The sequence below is a fragment of the Zonotrichia albicollis genome, chromosome 1 (assembly GCF_047830755.1).
Source record: "Zonotrichia albicollis isolate bZonAlb1 chromosome 1, bZonAlb1.hap1, whole genome shotgun sequence".
Lineage (NCBI taxonomy): Eukaryota > Metazoa > Chordata > Aves > Passeriformes > Passerellidae > Zonotrichia > Zonotrichia albicollis.
Window position 1 is genome coordinate 55,054,876 of NC_133819.1, and position 24,230 is coordinate 55,079,105.

General features: G+C 38.8%; 1 protein-coding gene across 19 annotated transcripts in view; it reads right to left on the reverse strand.

Annotated features, from left to right (window-relative positions):
- LRRFIP2 (LRR binding FLII interacting protein 2) overlaps positions 1-23,718 on the reverse strand; it is a 55,887-nt gene extending 32,169 nt beyond the window's left edge. For 13 of the 19 annotated variants that reach the window (XM_074541730.1, XM_074541699.1, XM_074541709.1 and 10 more), the window contains exons 1-5: positions 23,580-23,718; positions 15,331-15,435; positions 5,491-5,577; positions 4,763-4,813; positions 289-342 (exon numbers count right to left, since the gene is read on the reverse strand). In XM_074541730.1, the coding sequence (XP_074397831.1) occupies positions 289-342; positions 4,763-4,813; positions 5,491-5,577; positions 15,331-15,420 (282 nt within the window). In that variant the 5' untranslated portion in view covers positions 15,421-15,435; positions 23,580-23,718. The remainder of the gene's footprint in view (positions 1-288; positions 343-4,762; positions 4,814-5,490; positions 5,578-15,330; positions 15,436-23,579) is intronic. The other 6 variants (XM_026793414.2, XM_014267024.3, XM_014267025.3 and 3 more) reach the window with 1 other exon arrangement.
- Between the last annotated feature and the right edge of the window lie 512 nt (positions 23,719-24,230).

Sequence of the window (24,230 nt, forward strand, 5' to 3'; positions counted from 1 at the left end):
TTCTTTCACAAATACTACAGACACACAGTAATACTCCAAGTGCAAGAAAAGACTAGAAGATTGAAACATAAAAATAAACTACCTTTTTAACACTGATGGAAATAAAACACCAGATGAACTTAAACACTATATGTGACTTAAAATTACTAAAACTGCAAATACTTATGAGACTTGCAGCATCATCCTCTCCATTAGAAAAAAGGAACCAGAACCCAAACCCTTTTTTCCTTTCATTTGGCTCCTGAAAGCTGTGATCAAAAAGAAAAAGTATATAGTTTGAACACAAACCAAATGTGAATGTCGACTGGACTGGTGAGAGTATCTGGCTCTCTCTGCATCTTCCTGAGAAAGAAGAAATGCAGGGTTATTTCATAAGGAAGGAATAAAAAGCCTAACACAATACCAGGAAGCCAAAGTGAGCAACATGCTTTTAGCACTTTTAATGTTATGTGTCATTTTGAATAATCCATGGTGGCAAGTAAACTCATTCAAGTTAGAAGAGCTCATTTCACCTGATTTAGGTAAGCATGCCAAGATATCACATTAGGGAATATAAGTAAGGCAGGTTAATATAATTAATAATTAGTGTTGAGTAGTCAGTTAGTCTTTCTTATGATTAATAATGCAGAAAAAAGCACAGAACTGTTTAAATTAAGAAATAAAAGTAAGAATAGAGAGCTTTACAAAATTTAAAGGATGCTACTAAGAAATGTACCATATAATTACCACATTCAGATTTAAAGTAATTTACAAAGTTATTTGAAGCCTAGGAGAAATTATTATTCTCAGTTGCCTCATATATATTTTGCTTTTTTTTCTCTATTACAGAAACAAAGCTTGTTAAGCAAATTGACTACTTTTAAGTTCTACAGCTAGTTTTGCTATACAGTGACAGTGAAAATAATAAACCAAACTCAAAATCTGAGTGATGACAATAGCTAAGGCACCTTAATAGCTTTTTTCTGTTTAAGGATGAGAGAATGTTCATTTTGGTTCACACAAGAGAATATGTGAAAGAAGCAAGACAAAAACTACAACTAATTTAAAATCAAAACATATTTTACATGCCATAAGCATTTCAAATTGTTACAGTATGAAAATATGTTAAGAATAACCTTAATTTTAAAACTATCCCATTTGGAGGCTACAGCACGGTTCGAAAAGTAGGAATTGCTCCTTAACTTACCTATTTCCTACAGTTTTCAATATATTGAACTATTCTAAAGATTGTAAGCCAGTTATTTATAGAATTAAAGGCTTTGTCTCCAGATCATAGATGCTATCTAAAGACTAGATTTCTTCTTGCTTATGGTCACATGGTTATCATCTGCATTTTCACTGGATACATTAATTTGTTTAAAACTATTTTACAACTATTCAGCATTCAACAGGCCGATTTAAAACTCTGCCAGAGAATTGTCATGCGGAACTCTGCCAGAGAATTGTCATGCAGGGAGCATAGGTTCATTTCATAATGATATTTTAGTCTTCCTCTCTATACTATTTGTTTTGAGGTTTAAAATGAATGCTCAAGCTATTTAACTTTTCAACACAATATAGTTAGATAATTGCCAATTTTAAATATTCTTTGTATCTCTGGTCTAAATGGACAAGTATCTCTTAGTATCTGCAGCAGGCAAGAAGAAAATTTGCTAATTGCTGGGTAACAAGTCTCTTCCTGACATTCCATTAGAAAATAGAAAGCCTGTGTTAAATGTTCAGCATATTCAGGATTATGCTCTACATTATGTACTGCAAACAGATAGGTGCTGCTGGTAGCTCAAGCTTGATTTCTAAAAAGTTCAAGTTAGAATTATGCACGTTATCCAATACAGAGGTTACATCTCTCAACCCAGGAAAGGAGTGCACATCTCTTTAGAAATCTCCTGCAGCAGATGTGCCCCTTAGGACTGCAAAAGGAAGTGGCATTCAGCTGAGTGGCATTAATTTTGGTGAGATTCCTCACAAATACCATATTTTAAAAACCTTTGATCTCAAGCAAAAAAAACCTTCAAAGGTACATTCCACCAAGAAATACAGAAACTATGCTGATCTTGAGAACATGAGAACTAATGTATACACAAATATCAGACAGGCAAAGAGACAATAATGAGGGAATACAACTTTGCAAATAAAATTCTAATGACAGTCTTAGGATTTCTCAACAGATATTAACTGCCATTGTAGTTTTAACTATTTTAAATGATGGCTAGTCTCAGGATGTATTACTTAAATCTTGGTGATTCAAAACATTCCCACAGTGAACACTTTCCTAAAAGCCAGAAAAACCCCTGACATCTCCCATACACCCTTTTAACAAGCACATTAATTTTGTGAAAGGAACCCTCCAAAGAAACTTTGCAATTAAGTCAGTCTCACTCCAGTGCTAGGTAAAATCACAGAAAATCCTATTTTGGGAGGTACTGAAAAACACCTTCGGGAAACTCAGTCATTGGTCACAGCCAGGATGGCTTCATGAGTGGAAATTCCTGCTTGTCGAACCTCATTTTGTTATACAACAAGATAATCCACCTAAGTGACCTAGGAGAGTTGGTAGATTGTATCTTTTTTGCCTTCAGCACAGCTTTTGATACTGTCTCTCAAAGGATGCTTCTAGACAATGTGGCCCGCACACAGCTGAATAATCATGTTATGTGATGAATGAGCAAATGGCTCACAGGTTGGGCACAAAGGGTTGTAGTGAATGGCGTGATGACAAAATGGCATCAGGTCACTGGTAGGGTTCCACAGGCTCATCTTAGGCCCAGGTCTCCTTATAAATGACTTGGATGCAGAACTCAAGGAATGGTAAGTTGGCCGATGACACCAAATGGGAGGAGCTTGAGGGCAGGGAGGTCCCACAGCAAGACCTCAACAAACCAGAGAGATGGGCAACCACCAACCATAGTGTCTTGGTTTGAAAGACAGGTGCCTACCAAGGAAGATGGGAACCTCCCTGGGAATGGAAAATGTGACCCCCTTCCCTCCAAATTATTATAACTTCGACATTACCGGGCTGCCAGGCAAAGATATGGGAAAAAGAATAACAGTTCTTTACTTGTGTGTGTAGATATATATATACACAAACATATATATATATATATGTATACACACATAAAGCGAGGTAAACAAACACCAACAACAGCGGGAGCAACAACAAACAGAACCACTAAAAGCCTTCTCCCGGCTGTGGCACTTTCCCCTTTGGTGCAGTTACGGTCACAGCCGGCAGGGCAGGTGCGATGAGTCCCCCACAGCCGCAGGGGGCGCTGTGCGTGAGCCCAGCTGCCTCTCTCCAGGTGGGTAATGGCGGCACAGCCAGCGGGAGAGACAGACAGGGGCTTCCTTTACAAACGCATAGGAGGCAGCTGGTCCTGGTGCCCCTCTGGATGATAAAACAGACGGCAGTAGGAATCCTGAAGCAGTAGGCTGGAAGGCAGGCACACCTGGGATGGTAAAAACTGTAGCAAATCTCCAGAGCCATGCCAGGATCTGCAGGGTATCCCAGCCGGCAGGCAGGGGCAGGGAATATCGGTTAAAGTGTAGTAAAAAACCAGAAGCAGCAGCAGCAAACAGCAGCACCGGGCAGCAGCAGACGGCTTTCTGCAAGCACCCAACAGACACTCCCTCCAGAAGGGGGAGAGGGTCAGGGTCCCGGGTTTTCCCCCGCAGCACCCGAGGAGATGATGATCCAGTGAGATTAGATATTGAAAAGGTCCCAGTTCAACAGCTGCTCTTACTAGCAAAGGCTCACCTGTGTTAAGGAAAAGCAGTGCACAACATAACTCTGCATTGACAATGGATTCTGCCCACAGCAGCAGCCCAAGTGTCTCTACTCCAAGATTGAGAGAGAGCAAGGGACAAGCACAGCCCCTCACCCACCAGCCAAACTCTCATATTATCTCTGCTCTTCCCAAATGAAAGCACCCCACCTAAGAGACTGCAGCCAGCTGCACCCCTTCCCCCCATCTTGGACCCATCCTTTGTTTCTCTCAAGTATCCATTGTTCTGGTCTCTTAGGCAACAAATGGGAGAGAAATTCCCTAAGAAAAAAAATATTGAACAAATCCTAACCTCCAACACATACGAAGTTTAACAAGAGCAATTGCTGGATTCTGCACTTGGGATACGTCAACCCAGGACGTACAGACAGACTGGGGAACAAGACACTGGAGAGCAGCACCACGGGGTCCTGACTGATGCAAGCTGAATGTGAGTCAGCAGTGCCCGCACAGACAGGAAGCTCTCCTACTGTGTCCTGGGTACATCAGGCACTGCATCATCAGCTGAGCAAGGGAAGGGACTGTCCCGCCCTGCTCTGCTGCAGCCGAGTCCTGTGTGCAGTTTTGGGTGCACAACATGAGATCCAAAACTATTAGAGAACCCCCCAAAAAGGGCAACCAAGACAGTGAAGGGGCTGGAGGGAAAGCTGAACAAGGAGCAGCTGAGGTCACCCTGTCTGCTCAGCCTGGAGGAGACTGAGGGCAGTCCTCATTGCAGTATTGAGCATTCTCACAAGGGGAAGAAGAGAAGCAGGACCAGTGATAGGACCCAAGGGAACAGTCAGGGGAGGGTTGGACCATGTACAGATATAATTGAACCGCATACATGTACAGTTTATATGTCTGTGTGGATATGCATTGTTTTATACATAGACACTTTGAAATAACACACAGCAAACCATTAGTAAATTACTTCCTCCAAAATCCTGTGTTAGTTCTCTGAGTGGCTAAAACATGCACAACAGGTGATTTTAGCCTACCATCCATTTCTGGATATGAGCCCATTTTCTATCATATAAATGCTGAGAAAACTACAGAATGGAAAAAGAAAATCAAACAAAAAGTTTCAAATATAAATTAGAGTCACCACACAAGACTGGATTCCTGAATTGAAAACTCAGAAAGATCTACACTAATTACCACGTAATCATCAAAATAATAGCAGACATCTATAATTCAAAAACTCAAACTGTGGTACAATGAGAACCATATAAAATTGAGGCAAAAAATGTTCTGCATATTTCACTTATTACACAGGAAAAAACCCCACAACCACCAAGTATGAGCAGTACATGAATTTGAGTGCAATTATGATAAATAATAAATCTGTAATGTTTTACATTGAATTCCTAATGTTTTACATGCAATGTCAAAACCTAAATTAAATGCAACAGCTATGCAATAACCAGACTGCTGAAAACCTAGTTTCTAGAATTTTTTTTCTCAAGAAATGCAAACTTTTTCTAGGAGAAACATGTGGAGCAACACACAACTGTATGTGTAAATATTACCCAATTTAAATTATTTTCTTAAAAGAAAGATCTTGATAACAGGTATTTACTGTGAATCCTTTTAGTACAATCCAATTCTAATGCTGAAAATACTTGTCCAAAACTGAATTACACTAAAAGACAAAATCTTACGGAAATGCAGAAATAAATACGAAGTTTTGTAAAGGTCTGCAATAATTCCTGGTGAATTACACTACCTCTTTTTGCTGTCGCTCCAGCTCTCTCATACGTATATCTCTTGCTTCTGCTCGAGCCGCCCGTTTTGCAGCAAGTCTGGCTTCTGCCTACAAGCAGACGGAAAATAATTAAAGTTTAAAAAAAGTTTTTTGAATAATGGTTTGAGTACTCAAATCTCTTCACAAATACACATTAAGATTTTAACATCATAATACAGAAGTGATCAATAATGAAATTTCAAAAATAATATGCAACTAAACTCTTCCAAGATAGCATTACTAGTTGAAAGAATTAGATGGTCATTAAAAAGTCACAGAATGGCTTGGGTATGAAGAGATCATAAAGATCATCTACTTCCAATGCCCAGATCAGGTGCCATCAACTAAAGCAGGCTGCTCAGTGCTCCATCCAGCCTGGCCTTGAACAGTTCCAGGGATGGGACGTCAACAACTTCTCTGGCCACTTGTTCCAGTGGCCAGGACTCACCACTCCCCTAGTAAGAATTTCCTCTAAACATCTAATCTAAACTTACTCTCTTTACTTCAAAACCATACATTCCCCTATGTCCTAACGCTATCTGCCTGTGTAAAAAAAACTTACTCTCCCTGTTTCTCATAAGCCTGTTTCAGGTACTGGAAGGTCACAGTGAGGTCTCCCCAAATACATCTCTTCTCCAGGCTGAACAACCCCAGCTCTCTCAGCCTGTCTTTATAGGTGAAGTGCTCCAGTCCTCTGAGCATCTTTGCTGCCACCAACAACAACTTCTCCCAGTCTGGACTCGCATCTGAGGTTGCCCTGACTGACATGCAGTATATTGTATCTGGACTTGTTGACTTTCAAGAGGTTCTCATGGGCCCAAATGTGTCCATGTGGCTCTGGATGGCATCCTATTCTTCAGTTGTGCCAACTGAACCACTGCTTCACAGATCTGCAAATTTGCTGAGGGCACACTCAATCCTACTAACACTGTCATTGATAAAGGTATTAAACAGCCCTGGGAATATGAGGGAATAAATTTTGCCATATATCTGACGTTTGAAGAAAGCACAAGCTCAATTTTTTCATGTCTAATAGTGAGCTGACAAAAATTCTCTCAAATTCTTTAAATATTAAACCACTGAAGACAGGTTTTCCACCAAAGATTCCAGCTGTCTATGTAATGCTAATTAAAAGTCTTTTGAGAATCAGCAGCAGCTAAAAATTCAGAACTCCTAACAAACAACCAATTAAAGAAGTTCTTAAAATGTAAAATCCAACAGATTTTTGTTTTTTTGCTTTTGATTAAGGATAGAGTTTTCCTTGCTTTTGCCACTGTCACAGCAAGTAAAACATTGGAAACCTATAAAGCTTTTTTACTGTACTTCAGGAAAATGAAACAGGTATATAACTTGGGAGGTTAACTTCAAATTATGATTAGGCTACAAGCACAAAATATCAAATAATGACAAGACAGAAGGCAGACACACTATAGCTTTATTACTCAAAACAGTTTGTCTTAACTCCAAGTGACTCATGAAGACTATTTTTTCTGAATTTTGCATATGCGGATAAAACAATCCGAGGCTGTGTCAACACTCCTGACTGCCATAATGCAATCTTCCTTCAAAGCAGCTTAAAGCTACTCCTCTTTCTACATGATGATAACACCAAAGCAAAGCAAGAAAATTGCCATGCAAGAGGAAGTACTTCTATTTGTAGCCCATTATTGCTTTGTCTTATATAAACTGTCACACTGACAGGTTATGCAGCACAGAAAGAAAAAGGACTCAAAAAGCTAATAAGCTTGGGTTTAGCTTTGTTTATAAAATTGCAGATATATGCATTTGGCCTTTATGCTCTGGCAAGGTTTTACTATTAAGTTACAAATTTAATACAAAGATAATACCGTTAAGATACAAAGTTATTTGGTTCACTGATTCATGTGAAAAATCAATTCACATTTCACCACTCTCCCCTAGTCATACACCCAGAGACCTAACTTTAAATGACTACAGTAAAAGGGAAACTCCATTTCTTAGCATTTATTAAACTGTTGATAAAATATGTTATAAGTAAAAGTTATGTTAAATTGGGGTATAGTTCAAATATATTGTATTAATTATGTTATATTAATTGTATTATGTTAGCATGTTCTAGGAGAAGGGCCCAGCGTTTGGCTGGAAGAGCAGTCTGGCGGGGCAAGGCGAGGTCGAAGAGGGATTGGATGGAAGACCTGACCAATCATTCGAAGCCCTGCAGAAACGATTGGTCGAGAATGAACGGCAGTAAAGACCAATGAGAAGCCTGGAAATGGACCAAGCACCATGCAGATCCAAAATGGACCAATCCTGGACTCGAACGGGGCTATAAATGGGGGGAGCTCGGTTGGGTCAGGGTTCTTCTTTTTGATACTTGTGGTGTGGGAAGAGAAAAAGAAGAACCCAGTGCACTTGGGGTGAGCTCACTGTTCTGTTTTTGGCTCGCTGTGTGGGTGCCTGGGCTTATCCTGAGTACTCCATTCCTTGCAGCCATTTTAATAAACAAGAACCTCTTTCTCCAGAGAAAGTTTGGCCTTGTTCATATTTGTAACAAATACAAGTGAATTTACAAGTATTTGTCATAAAATAGGTGCCAGAAATTGAAGAAAAAGAAAATCTTATATTTTTAGAATTTTTTTTAAGAAATGGCTTAATATTACATTAATTTTTAATCTGAGCAACCAGATTCCTGTAAAAAGCCCACAATCTCAAAAAGACAAAAACCCAAGAGACAAGTTGCAGTACCATTAGAAAGGCCATAATACCAAATAATTCTTAATTCTCAGTAGATGTGTTAAGAGCACAGGCCTCATAGGCCTCATTCTCTTGAAATAGCAGTCACACAAGTCTTCATAGCTATATTATTGAAATTCAAAATTAACAATAATAGAGAAACAACCATAATTCAGAAGGACATAGTTTTCTTCCTGGGTGCTGCTATTCACTCTGTTGCCTTACTAAAAAAGCCCATGAAATTTGTGAAACAAATCACCACCAATAAATCCTTAACAAAAAATTTCATCAGCTCCACTGAAATAAAGTCTTTAAATACCTGCTAAGGAAAATGTAGAGCCACAATAGCTTTAGATAAAATCTGGACTATAGGAGGAGAATGGAAACACTAGACTACTCATTTTGGTTTTTGTTTTTGTTTTTTTTTAATAAACCAGCAAAAGTAGAGGGAGTCATGTTATCATGCTTCTCAATTGAACTAGTATTTGACTTCAGAGAGCGTACCAAATACATCCCTATTCGTTGCTCATAGCAGCTTGGGAGCCAATACAGATTGCTTTCTACAGCCTGCATTAAACAAAGTCCAGTCTTAGAAAAGGATAGACTGTCCACCACAGCCTTGATTTCAGTTTCACTGGTCATTATTCTCTATACAGTCTTTAGACCAGACACATTAATAAAATATGTTATGATAAATATCCATTATAATATTATCTAATTGAAATACAGCTTATTATAAAGTATTATAACATACCAAGTTTCTATTTTTCTGAAGTAAAAATTCAACTATGTATTGTCCAAGATCTAGTAACTCTGACATCATTTCAGAAGCTTCCTAAGGGAACTTTCAACTGATAAAAAGAAATGGGATAGCTGAATTTTCTTGAAGAAATAAGATATGAGGTATATAAACCTGGTGCACTTGCACTAGTGGCTTAAATGGAAAGAATGTTATAAAATCTGGAAGGAAAACAGCCATTAGGTAAAGATACAATAATTCATCATGGAATTTATTCAGGGAATTGACCACAAAAGGACATAGAAGACTACAGAGGAAATCTTTGTAACAAAAGAAATTGGGTAGGAAAACAAGGAAAAAAGTCCTTGAGAATTTACTTGGATAAGAAAAAAGGACTAATTAATAAATTATTAAATTATAACTAAATCTCTAAATTTTCTTTTGTATATGAACACACTCATACTATTCATATTTACCTTCCACTCTGGGACAAATTTGTGTTTTTAAAGCAATCCTGTATTTCTTTGGGTATTAGCTCTGGTCTAAGTAACAAAGCAAAGCAATCTGTTCACCACAGTTCTGGAATTACTCATTTCAAAACAGATACCTAAAACCATTACTTGAACAAAAAAAACCCCAGCATTTCCTTGTCACTGCGTAAAAAGCATTTCATTCTAGAATATTATTATCCTGGCTGTTTTCAAGCAGTTAAGCAGTACCTTACAGCAGTATTCACTTTGATTGGTTTATTTTATTGCATATATTTAGTAAATACAGAGGTAGCAAGACAATGTTGTTCTTCTAGGAGGTCACAGTTTCCTGATTTTCACCTAAAACCCAGTTATTATAAGCTATTTATAGTCATTTAGAAAGCCATCTCTACTTCTTCAATTTTTTCATATTTGTTTTTAAATATGTATTCTACCACAATCTTTGGAAAACTCAGCTCAACTTTCAAGGATAACATGTAGTTCTTCAGTTATACCAGAATTATTTTTGGCAAGAAAGAAAGAAGAAAAGAAAGATGAGACTTTAACTTGACTGCCATTGTAAAAATTGAGTCTGGAGTCTCTCCTTTCTGATGTATTTTTCTTAGTCTCTTCATAGTAACAACCATGTTTTTTTCCCAGGTAAGCAGAATAAAATTAACACAAAATTTATATGGTAAAGGCTTCCCTCCATGCTGAGCAAGGAGAAGCATAATATCTATCGCCATAATGTAGATAGGCATCTTTTTCCTTCCCTTGCCTGCAAGAAGAAATTCACTAGAAAGTAACAGTATTTTATTTTTAATTTTTATATGCTGGAGAAGGTGATTCTTTATTTAGGTTGGACTCAGCATAAAAGCTTCATAAGGTTAAAATATAGGCTATCTTAAAATGTTATTCACCTCTGAAAAAATGTGAATTATTTTGTCATCATGGGCCGATGTATACATATTACATGGAACTCGTTTCTCCCTCTGGCAAGGGATGTGCAGTCCTGCAGTTTCCAACGCAGGAGGCCCGGGTAGGGAGCGTTTCACTTCCTCCACCAGATGGCAGCAGTGAGGGAACTGAGCGCCCCTGCTGCTCCCTGTCTGCCACGGGTCCGCCCAACGGCGCTAGGACACCCTGCCAGCTCTGCTCAGCAGCGGGGTGAGTATGATAATGTTCACTGTAATTCTTAAAAGATAACTACGTACAGCAACTGAATTTCACCTTTTCTCATCAAGCAAACAGAGGAGGATTCTGTGCCAAATTCCAACCCCCCCATGGCATGGGGGTTGGAATTGGATGATCTGTAAGGTCCCTTTCAATTCAAACTTTTAGCTCAACTATGATTCCTTCTGCTGCTCGATTTTTCTGTATTCTCATTCCCATGCTTTTTGCCCTTATCTCCCTACTGTCTGATGAAATCAAGGCAACATCATCACTTATGTGCCAAAAGTATTTCTTATGGCTCCTCAGAAAACTCTTTTCTACTTACTTCTCATGTCTCTGCCCCATTTGCCTACAAACAACAAAATCTTACGTTTTTAACATGACTTAAAGTTTTAATAGTCTTTATTTTTGATGTCTCATTCTTTTTCCTCTTATTGTACAGATTCACATATATATTATAACATCTCTAGAATATCTTATATCCTATAAAATATCCTTAATCACTTTTAAAAACAAAAGCAAACAAGGTTTTGAATTAATACTAAGGTAGAAACAGCCAATTGAAAAATATTTAGTGATCTCTTACCAAAACAAAATTAAAAAATCACCTAGCATCTACAAAGACAATATCCATGAGGATGGAATTCTTGGGGACTTTGCTTGTTTTCTTAACCTACACAAAGAGGAAAGCACATACGAAACTTTAAATAGATTCGTATGAAAAAGACTGTTGTTAACTGTTTCTAAATTCATGATATAGCCCTCAAACATTTAAAAATATTCAACTCAGCTTTTTCTATCATGGCAATTCCGCAACATTACATCTCTATCAAAGTAAGAACAACTGCACTCTGCTCACAGCTGAGCTACTACAAAGTGAATTTCAAATCAAAATTAATCTTTATTCTCTCCCATGAGAAAACACCTTAAGAGTTTTCCACGCTCTTGCTATATAGTGAAAATAGTCATGGGAACAATTCCTGAGAAAAAATCCACCAAACCAAAACACAGAGACAACGTTCTACAAGGCAGAAACACAGTGAACATTGTTGCAATGTTGCTTGTCCACAACCTCTAGTTCTCTGTCACCTAGTTACACAGCCCTGAAGAATGGAAGAGCTGCTGATGGTAACACTCAAAAAAAGGCTGTGAATGGTAAATCCTGATTGTGCCTTCAAACTCCTGCTTAGCAGGTTGAGGACAGTGAGATGACATGTGTCAGAATCTTATCACTCTCTGCCACGATATTCATTGTATCTGAGCATGAACCACAGGCAATGCAAGAACACAGAAGTGACTGAAACCTCTGTTCTCACATAATTAAATTAAACTGGTTTTGGAAAAAGAGGTCTCATGTAATCCTAAAAGATGGTGATGACAGGTTACTGCTAAATATTTAAAATGAACAATGTGTCTGAAAATACAGACAAGTGAAGCAGTGATGCACAACCCAGCCAATGATATTCTGTCGGCTAAGGAATTTAATAAGGGGAGAATCCCCACAACAAACACACAGGGAAAACATCTTGAGATCATATCAGCTGTATTCAATGTAGACTGTGAACATAACCTTGAGAATATAAATCTCAATTTTCATTTATATAACAACGTGGGAATTTTCAAGCAGTTAAGTATTTTTGTTTAACAAATGAGACTAAAATGTTGCCAGGAGCCTGAAGTTACGCTAGACAATCATTACCTGTACTTTGGGAAGCTCAAACTTTGCACAAGACACATGAAACTGTCTTCTACACCAGGTGACTTTTTCTTTGTCAATCTTAGAAAGCTAACCGCTTCAGAACCCATTATAAAAGCTAGAGAAAGAACCAAAAGGTCATATAAAAAAACTCTATATTTTCAGGAGATAGGCTTTTTTATTTCTTTTAAATGATAAGCTGACTTCTAATTAACCTTGCTGTAATTAGAATACACTCATCACTACTCCATTTTAATGTAGCTGGGTGCTTTGAAACCCACAGTTCTGTTATCTCCTTGCAGGAAACACATGGACAATATATCTACACCTGCTCCTGCAGCTTTTGAAAAAAGCATGTGTGTTTAAAGTTTTGTCTCTTTACAATATCAGTAGGAAAGAAAGTGTTAGGGAGGGGGGGAAGAAGTGTTCTGAAGGTATTATTATTATTAGTTTAGTTTCTGTTAATATAAGCTTTCTTTATACCCTTTTAAAGTTTTGAGCCTGCTTTGCCCTCCTCTTAATCCTATCCCACAAGGAAATAAGCACATTCTAGTAAATGCACTGGCGTTTAGCCAGCACTGAACCCACTACATTAATTAGTGCATTGGCTGAGAAATGTCAAATTGGTGAACCAAAACCACCACACAAAATTGGTGTTCAAACTAAAATCACCACAGTCTGATAGACTGCTGTACCAGGATAAGACTGCCAAACTGATCACCTATGAGTAACCTCTCTTCAGACACTGTCAAATAGGGAAAGTGCATTGCTTCCAGGAAAGGATGCACAGATAGATAGATCCCCGTCCCTGGATCACCTTGACTCTTCCTCAGTTCCAGTCAGCAAGGAAATTCAATGTCAGAAAAAATAATACACCATAGTATAAAAAGTAGGTCGCTAAGAAAGAGGTTTAGCAGCTCAAAAGTTCTTGAAACAAGGGAGAAATTCACTCTAGTGTTGATGTTTTAGCATATTTGTGTGTAACACAGAGACACTGTAAAAATGCCTCTGTCTATTGTCTCAATGCATAGTCCCACACCAAGGAAAATATGTGGAAGAGCTCTCTATATAACAGAAGTTAAGTACAAGAAATAAAGGGGAGGGGACAGCCAACAGAAGAAAAAAGTTTTCTGATGCAAAGGAAAGATGGAAAAAAACCAAAGAAATATCACAGAGGAAGCAGTCTGACCAGGTACCTCAGATGCTTACAATAGTGCCCTTATTTTCCATTAAATATTTTCATTTAAAATGACAGCAGATTGAACCAGTGCACTAAAATGACTATATGGAAATGAACTTAGTGGATCAGTGCGAAAGAATTCTTTAAACCAAATTTCCTAAAAAGCAATGTTTACTGGTACTAAAAGGAAGATATCTTTTTTGACACATGCCATAGAAAAAGGAAATCACAATTTTGTCATATTAAAAATGGTAACAAAGAATAAGAATAGCACTTTCTGAAATCTGAACTTTTAGAGTAAAAACACCTTGAAATGTCATAGACTACATTAGAGCCACTTTACTATAGTTCTTTGTATTACAAATTGCAATACTTCCTAGTGCCATTTTGTGACTGCTCTCAATCCCAGAGCACTTTATGCAGCTTCATCACACAGATTATCCTGAGTGCAGCCTTCTGTTTCTGCATATTCTGTTTACCATCTCTTAATACCTAGAACATCTTTTGGAAGCTTTTCCACAGAAGACACATGGATTATAGGATTCAATTCAATTCTAGTAAGTAATGTCTTCTAAAACAATGGGATGTAAGAGAACTAAGCCCAACAGTAATTTTAAACAAGATATTATACATAACTTGTTACTATTGAGATCCTTTTCTAGGTTAAACAACAAGTTGATGTTATGGAAGCATGCATATACTCAAAGAAATTTAAGGCCATGTTCTTTCTTTTTTACTCACTGTTTTCACCAAAGAATGAGTGATGGAACTTGATGAGTGAGATCATATATTATCCAGAGTCCCACACAGGACTTGGTTGATAGTGTGAGACCTTCCAGTAGAACTAGAACGTGACTGACAACAAAACTTTCTGAAAAGTTACCAACTAATTTTTTTTTTAATGACAAGGCATATATTTTGCCTACAGTCTATGATAGATACACTTGAAAATGCCTAAATAAGCTTTCTCTTCAGAGATCTATCACCTCCTACTTTGTCTTACATACACATATACAGACAACTATTTACATTACAAAGCCAACTAGAATCTGCATTTTGCACTCCTTTATGTTAACTAGGGCAAGCAGCTTTGTAGATAATGTAGCCCCAAAGAACCTAAATTCACTTGTATACAAACAGTACTAAGATTTTTGTTCCCTAGTCACAGCATCTCCACCGAGAAAAACTCTGGTCCAAAGAGACATTTCTAACTCCACCGAGAAAAACTCTGTTCCAAAGAGACATTTCTAAGACTTCAAATTCCAACTGCCAAAATCCCATGGGACAAAATTCTCCTTTGTATCAACTTTTTCTTAATTGCACTTTTTGCTGGTTATCTCCCAGTCCTCTCTTTTTAGGTGGTGGAATTCCTGGTACAGTGTACATATTAGGCTTATTTGGAAAAAAATTGATTTCTCACATTTAAAACAGATACTATTACAAATATATTTTAATAGTGACTACTGCCCATTCAATACTAATACACCATACTTAACATCTTAAGTATACCACACACTGTAACAGGATAAATGTGTATGTTTTTTAGTTTTACACTTGAAATAGCAGCTATATTTTTCACTTCTCTTTAAGCATGTAAGTATCTGTAGAAATAGCTGCTAGGCTTTAATGTAAATCCATAAGGTTACACTAGTCATACAGTTAATATCTCACTATGTTGACATTTCAGTTAATGTGATTTTTTGATCAATAATCCTCTTAGCTTATATTAATTGTCATATTTTTGGCTAATTACACTTTTTTATGCACATCAATAAAAAAATTAACTTTTCCTAGATAATGAGTTTACTTTCATCCCTATTTCTGAATTCAAGAAACTTTAAAATGAGCAAACCTCTCGGGCAATGCTGCTTAGTGCTTCATCTTCTGCAGAAAATCTGTCTTTCACTGGAGTTCTCTTCCGTCCTGATCCAGGAGTTCCCATTTTTATTCTCTGAATCTGTATTTGAAAACACAGATAAGACAAAGCTCAGTTTTAATTAATATCTGGAATTAAAAACAATCAACCAACCTAGATACCAAAATGTCCAAAGTTTTCCAGTCTTTGGCTACATAATACTCAAGACATCTATATGCAATTGGCATGTAATGGCCACACAAAAGCTTGTGGCAGCATTACAGAACACCACTGCATCCTTCAAGGTGCACAGAGAGAATTTTTCTACTGAACAGAACTCATGAGTTTACCTACAGGTTCAAAGTCAGGCACAGCTGCAAACTGCTCCTGGCTCAAAAAGAATGCCTCTGTTCTCTGTCAATTTATGTAACTCCTGAAAAGATACATCCATTTAATTAACAGATGTTGAAAAAAGACCCCTATAGACAACAGTGTTCAAGAATTAAATGTGCATGATCATTAGAGGTCTCCTCAACACAGAAAAGACTCAGAAGACAAACTTTACTAAGCATCCAAGTAGGTAGATGTGACTGACTTACGCTTTAATGCAGCTGTTCTCGTGCAACTGAGCTGCTGTCTTCTAAAGCAAAAGTTTTACTATAGCAGAAATTGACACCTTTATGCAAAAAACCCCACTCTTTTGCCTAACAAGATTCTCAAACTGGGAAATGAAGAGAGAAGTATACTACCATCATATACCCTTACTTTTCCTCCAGAAATCTCTTATGAATTGCAAGCATATAAAAATGACCAACAAAACAAAACATAACATAGCCCATACAGACACAATCAAAAAATGTTACACCAAAAAAAAAAAAAAATCAAAAAACAACTATATAAGTTTTTTCAAATATCCTAAAGAAATCCTACTTCCAGACAGCCAGATCCTCTCAAATGTCAGACTAGAATTTGGTGGTAACCCAGCTATTTGACAAGGTAAGTATCCTACACAGGGTTTGAGAAAACACCTTAGTTATAATAAAAAACTTCTGTTTGCAGGAAGAAGAGATCTAAAAGGTATCTAGTATTGGCTATCCTTTGGAAACTGAACTGGTACAATAACTGCCTTTCTTACTGGATCTAACTAGCAAAGACTCAGTAATTGATTATAGTTTAGTCAAAAAGGAAGGAGGAAAAAACCCCAAAGTGATAGCTATTTTTGTACAAGCAGAGTTTTTACTTTATTACTTTTACACAGCAATCACAAAGCCAAAATATATTGGGGTATTTTCTGACACTGAAAGACACCAAGTGGCATCACAGGCCTTTTTTTTTTTCTCTTATATTTTTGCTTCTACACCTTTTCATCATCCTTCCTTTAATAACTTTGTACTATTACTGCTTTCTTTTCCTTGCAAGCAATAAGGTTTTTTTACTCTGCTTCAAATTTTACAGGTACTTTACTGTTCTTCATCTGCTCAATATTGTCACTGGTATTTCATTTGGTAAAAGTCTGTATATTTAGTCTTAAAAACAAGCAAGTAAACTTGTATCTTGTATTCAAGTAAATTTAGACAAATATACACACAAACAGTTTGGAGATCTCTGTGGCAAAGGTTTAAGCCCAGAACTGCAAGTTGCTGTCCACATTCTGAATGTGTCAAAAAATCTGCATCTTTTTTCAGTAATTCTTATTGGCTGACTTCACATATTAAAAGCAGACAGGGCCCAAACTAAAAGTTACATGGACACAAAATAATACCACCCATACTACAGAAGGCTTTAACAATGTTATACACTAGCCACAAGAAAAATCATTAAGTGTTTATTACAATAAACAGGTTCGTATAAGAACAGAAATCCAATCTATCTACTAAAAGTCACTAAACATAAAATTATTTTAATTGACACATTAAAGGCCATATTTCTTTTAAAAGTATTTACCATGTTAGAAAAAACTGCAGAATAACTGCACATAGCATAGACTTGAACTACGTTTCTTGACATCCTCTAAACAACGTACCATTTCTAATACACAACAAACTTTGGTTTGTTAACTCAGCGAAATGCTCTCAGCTGGCAGACTGATTTGGGGAATGGAATAGTTTCTAGCTAAAACAGAGCTAATTTTAGTATAGTTATGTTCAGTTTACAGGAAATACTAATTTACAGAGCAGTAATTTCGTAATAATTAGATACTGATGCTTTAAATGAGGAAAACACACTAAATCTCAGTCTCTGCAGAGGAAGGCAAGTGTGGCATCCCTGCCAGAAATCTACCAAACTTCTCACCTAGAACAAGCACAGAACTCCTGACTGAGCCCAAACACAAGACAGAACACAACAGGTTACCCAGAAGGTATACAGAGATGTTGTCTTTGCCAGCAAGGAGGAATTAAGAAAATCAAAGCCCAGCTGAAGCCAAAACTAGCAAAGGCTGATAAGGACAAAGAGAAAGGCGATTCTAAGGACATTGGGAACACAAGAATGACTAAGAAAACATTAGGGCCACTGTTTGGTGACACAGGTGGAGTGGTGGGTGCTTGCCAAGCCCCACCCTTGAAAGAACAGTCTGGATAATAACAAAGGTGAAGATGGGAATCTGTGTGCGTGAATCAAATAAGCAAAACTGTCTGACAGGGTAGAGGCCCAAACCACGTCATGTTACACGAGAGCAAGAGGCCTGTCGGTTACGTTAAACAGAAACTAGGAAATCAGACAGAAACACTTGTTTGAAGTAAAGGAGTCCTCTTGAAAATAAAACCCAAATCAACAGTGACAGTAGCAGTAACTTTGGAGGGGTAACAGCATCAGTCAAACCCCAGTTTGATGCTGTCAGAAGCCGCCCCACTGACTGCATGGTACCTGCCCAAGCTAAACCACCACAGCATCCCTCCTAGTGGATGCAAATCCTGCACTCCAGCCAGCAGGTGGTCAGTACAGGGAGGGCCAGTGCACACCTCAGGTGTGTGAATGTGAGCTTGTTGGGTATGGTCTCACTGGCATCTGCATTGGGACATATCAGAGAACAGCACAGATGCACACAAATCTAGAGTGTCCACATCTCCAGCAGAAATCATGTGCACATAGGAGACCCTAGAGTTGAAGAACAGAACAGTTAAACACCAGCCTAGAGAGGCTGTGAAATATCAACCCCTGAAGATGGTAAAAACTTAACCTGACAAGGCTCTGAAAAACCTTTTCTAATTTGCAATGCTTTGGGCAAAGGATGACCTCCAAAGAATCTTCCTAAAATAAAATATATGGTTCTACATTTATTATTGTTCGCAATTTTGAAATTACACCTCAATATAAGTTCTCTTTAATTAGATGTTTTAATACTTCTTCAAAGGTCTTGTCACAATTTCTTCCATTCCATTTAACTTTTAATGTGGCTGATGTATGTCAGAGTATTTAATTTCTTGTTATTAAGTTCAGTACTACAGAAACCTAGATATATTGCTAATATGCTAATTAGTCTAATACTATAAATATAATTCTGTTACTTCTCAGGAAAATATAAGATATCAATACTTAACATACATGTAGAAATACTTTTGAGATGTTTCGCTTCAATAACTTTCTGATTATACAAAAAGTTCTTTTCCTGCATGGGATAAAGAATTTTGCTGCAGCATACAATAAAGAATTTAATACATGCCGTGACATTAGAATTTTCATAAAAAATAATTAAAGAGAACACCAAAACAAAATCAGACAAAGAGCAGATTGCTATTGTCTTTTATGGTTTAGAAAGATAAATACAAAAGGAAGGAACACTATAATATCTGCTGCATTTACAGTTAAAAATTCCTGAGGCACGTCTATTACATGCCTAGTTCTAACAGACACAGTAACACACTTATTACACAACCGATGAGTGACATCCTGTTGCATTTCATTCCAAATCACAGAAGTCTCCGAAGTCCCCAAACAAAACAGAAGACCTGAGATGAAATCCTTCAAATGCCTTCTCATTTGTCTTCACTTCAGGCATATATACATTTTATCTCTTCCACAAGTCTTTGTGGTCTAGTCTTCATTTTACCCTCCGACTAAAGGCTCTCCTTGTTTCTTTTTTGCTTCCTAGAAAAAGGTCTGATTTGTCTCAGAGGAAAAAAAACTTTGCTACACTACAAGTTCAGGGCCTGTCACTCGCTATCTCCCATGGCACCACCTGTTCCAAATGCCTGGGTCGTATGCCAGCATACTTGGCATTACACGCATAGGATCCAGATATCTTGGTGTGAACAGGCTATAAATAACAGAGCAAAACTCCCCTTTTCCCTTTCAAGCAAGACTACAAGATTACTAAAATTCACCTGTGTAGACAACATCTCTGTATAATTGATTCAACAACAGAGAAGAACGGTACTGCTCTAGAACTAATGTCTTTTAGAATCTGAATGCAAAAGTATTAGTACTACAACAGTTGCATTCATAATTGAGAAGGAGCATAATCATATTGGAAACCACAATCTTGTTTGCTTGATCTTCAGTCTTTGTCCAAGCAAACTTGAAAGGATACAAAGCAAACAGGGATTGAAAAATTTTAAATTATGCAAGACAGACACAAGAGTCCTCCTCAGAAGAAAGACCCCATACAAGGGTACTCTCTTTGCAGTTGATGTTTGCTCATAGGTCCAAAACCACCCATGCAGGAAAAAGGGTTGCATGAAACAGGGTGACCATGATCCAACAAAGGGGCATGTAGGAAGAGATAGAAATACATCAGGTTTTAATGCACTGAGAAAGAAATAAGACTGAGTTTTAAAGCAATAATTTTAAGGATTCATTTGGAATTTTCATTCAGAATATTAACTGAAACGAGAACTATTGCCAAAAAAGAGCTTCTACTATGAGTGGAAGAGGCAAACATTAAAGGGAAAATGCAAAGACTGAGAAAAGCATATAATTACAGTCTGCCAAAAGATTACAGTGCTTACCACTATATTGGAGAAAAGTTATTCCAGCCGATGAATAGTGTTTCTGTTTAAAGAAGCTGTTCATCTCTAATCATGGCCCACTTCAAAAACTGTTAGCACAAAGTTTCTGCTCTGAGTGGACAAGCTTATGTCAGCTTTTTCAGGAAAATAATCTACTCTTTAGACAACTGCACGATCCACCCCCTTAATGCCATATATTTGCAGTTTACTTGCCGTTTTAAAATCCGAGAAATACAATTTCTTATGAGTTCATGGTATTTAGCAATTGAATTGTAATTCCTTAGAGGGAGTTGAAATCCCTCAGTTTGTTGCTGTTAAGAAGTTAGAGACCAACAGGAAGTCCCCAGTTCAAACAATTCAAAAGCCATTATGCAGCTTACAAGAGTCTGCAAGTGCCTGATGAATCCATGAAGTGTCCCAGTGCCTATCACCGTCTTGCAATGCTTTATGTGTGCCAATGCACTAACAGCATCCTACAGCCCTGCAGAACCATGAGACACCTCCAGACCTACCAAGCTGTCTCTGGTGACCTTCACCACTCTCTGCAAATCACCAAAATTCCAAAACAGCGCCTTGCAGTTTCAAGTAGTGGCAACTTGGTTTATGATGTATGAGTTCTCTGCCAGTCAGTTGCCAACAGCTGCAACTGTAGATACCAGTACTGCAAAAAGTACATTGCATACACAAAATCATTAGTTACAGGCAGCATCTGGAAAGCTCTTATAATGGTGAATCACCAGAGGATCTCTAGGGGCACAGTTTAAAGCATATATAACTTTCAGAAAAGCAATGTAACAGGGATTGACTTTTCTAGAATCAGTGCTACTGTAAATGCTGGAGATCCAGGAATAAACTAAGAATTCAAATAGAACTTTAAAACATAAGGGGATGACAGTACTAAAATGAGCACTATAAAAAATTATGAAAATGCATAATTAAAAAAACCCCACAAGGATCCTTCAGAAGCGTTTACTCTAAAATGAAGCAACCATCATTTTTACACTGTCAGCTTTTTCAAAATGAGTGCCCTTTCTGTCATTTTGGAAAAGAATGATTCATTGCTCATTAAAAAACCAAACACTGCTGTTATATTGAGGCTCCACTTCTTTTTTTAATGGAGTGCCCCATGGTAACAACCCACACACTGTAACAAGCTGCAACTATTTAAAATATTTTTCCCCCATCAATTTAATACACTCCTACACTCTTTCCTACTCGTGCTACAGTTACAGTACAGTGAAGAAAAGCTACTGCAGCAAGGGAAAGAAATTGTCCTGGGCACCCCTTAGAAGGAACAGCAGTTGAAGGAAACAATCAGCTGACATCATTCCTGCTGACTAGTTCTCTGCTATGGTAGCGAAGTTTGTAGGCTTAGAAACACTGATATCCACCTGACCCTTCTTTCATAAATACCCCCTCACCTCCTCCCTTAAAGCAGATCTAACACTGTTAACTTAGCTCAAGGAAATGTGAGCTTTAATATCACCTTCACAAGCAGACAGTGTTACTTACATAAACTATTTTGCAGGGCATGTAATGCATAAACACAAACTGTCCTTTACCTACAATTACACGTTACTTAGTTTCCAGACATTAAGATAATAAAATTTAATTACTTTCTCAGAAAGTAGTTATAGCATTTTTATTGTAATGCTAGTGGACTGCACTAACTCATTACTATCACCACACATCTTCACATTAGGATCTTACAAACAACAACACAGTATCAAATCTATTATCCTCTGCTTACATTATATACCAGAGCTATTCAATTATGTATGATACTGATCTAGGTTTTTTTGGTATATGCACATGCCAGCTTGTGTGCTATATGAAAATCTAGACCTTCATAAGCTCTATATATCCCCACTGCACAGAGTGTAAACAGCACTTTCTGAAAGTTTACATGTTTTAAAATACTGTGCCATCTTCTGAGAGAATGAGACTTTTAAAAATGCTCCTCTGTAGTCAATTCACAAGAAATACTGTTGTTTAGGTCAACAAGCTACACATGACACATTTCACACAACCCGTCTTCTATTCACAAGTTTCCAGTTACAGGCAAGAATTCAGTTCAGGTAAGACTGACTTCCCAGTAGGCTAAACACCTCCAAACCCAAGTAACAGGAAACAATAGGAAAATTATGTCATGTACGTCAAACAATTTTGTACTGCTAAAGCACCTTTTATCTTTTCTTACATCATCACTAAGCAATTACATTAACCATGGAAGCAGATGTATATTAAGAGGGTAACTGTTTCTGGGCCTCAATACATTTAATTACATCATTTCGCAATCAAGACACAATGAACGTTTAAAGAGCTCAGACAAACACTGATTTAATATTATACTTTGCAGCAAACCTCCCGCCCTACATCTCTAGAGATGTTTTACCCCAATAATTTTGAAGGGAGAAAATTCTTCTTAGACCTTCCTCATTTCAAGTAAAAAATGCCTGCAGCTCTCTAAAATGCGAAAAACCACTGAGCATATCACATAAAAGTCAACACAGTACTACTTCATCTACAAAATATTTTTATTATCAGTGAAACACATAACACTGCCCTTCAAAGAGTCACGCTCGGATTCAAACCGAAAATCACTGAAAACACATTGAGCAGATCCCAGTCCGGAGCTGTTTTCGGCTCCTTCCAAACTCATGAATATGTTCATCTCTCTTATCACCCTCAACAACGTTTTTATAATTATAGCAACAGGGGATACTAAAAATAAAACAGCGTACTCCAAAATAAATTATTAAAAACCAAACGACTAAGCATCAGAAGAGTGACGGACTCCCAGCGCAGCTCGCTGCAGAGGGGGCACGCCCTACTGTTCCGGGAACGGCGAAGCCGCGGTAACGTGCTCTCAGGAAGTAGGAGAGAGGCACCGAAAAACACACACCGCTGTGATTTCAGCACATCTGCCTTTCTCCGTCAGTTCGCCGTTCGCACTCAGCCCCCAAGGGGCACACGGCAGCTCCCCGAGGAGCAGGAGGAGGGATCGCGCCGGCGAGCAGCAGCCGCAGACCGCCGGAAGGGCTCGGCCAGGCCGGGCTCGGCTTCCCCTGGTCCGCCCGCACCAAGGCGAGCGCGGGCACACGGAAGGGGCCGCACGCCACCGCCCCAAGGCTCTCCTGCTCGCCGACCTGACCAACGAGTTCCGGCTGAGCCGCTCCTCCAAACCTGAAGAACCGGGTTCCCGCCCCGCTTCGTCGCCCGAGTTTTGTGTCTATTAACTGACACCCTTCCTCCTCCCGGCCCTCGCCCTTATCCTGCCTGGGCCCCAGGGAGTCTTACCTGCGGGCCAGCCTGCCGCAGAACCGGGACGCCTCAGGAGGGAGGGGGCAATTGTTTCACTCTTCCCTCCACCGTTTCCAGTGGTGTGAGGGGCCCGTGGATCCCGGAATCACTTCAGGCTCCTTCCTTCCCTCACTCCCTACGCCCAGAGATAGGGGAACAGTGGCAAAAGCCGCCCAAGGGCAACCACAGTCCGCACACGGACCGCCCACGGGCCGCGACAAGGGAACTGCTACCTCACTTTACCCTCTCCACCGTCCCCTACCAACCGTTCCCCGTGAGGGGCTGGGAGAACCGGAGCTGTGGGCAGACAAGCCGCTCCGCTCCAGGCCGCCTTCCTCTTCCCCGCCCCGCACTCTTGCCTCCTCCCCTTCAGCGCCAGGCGCTTACGGCCACATCGAGAACTCGAGTGAGAGACTGCGGTAAATTGCAAACCGCCCGCGGAAGGAAGAAGGGGCCGGCGCTGAGGAGAAGGAGAGAGGGCGAGAGCCCGACAGTCGAAGCGCAGGAGATACCGCAACCCACGCTGGCACCGACAGCCACCGCATTTGCCCGGCCCCCACACAGGCCAGGGGGCGAAGCGCGCAGGCGCCGCGGAGGAGAGGACGGGAGGGCGGTCCGCCCGCGTGCGCAGAGCGGGCGCGGCTGCGG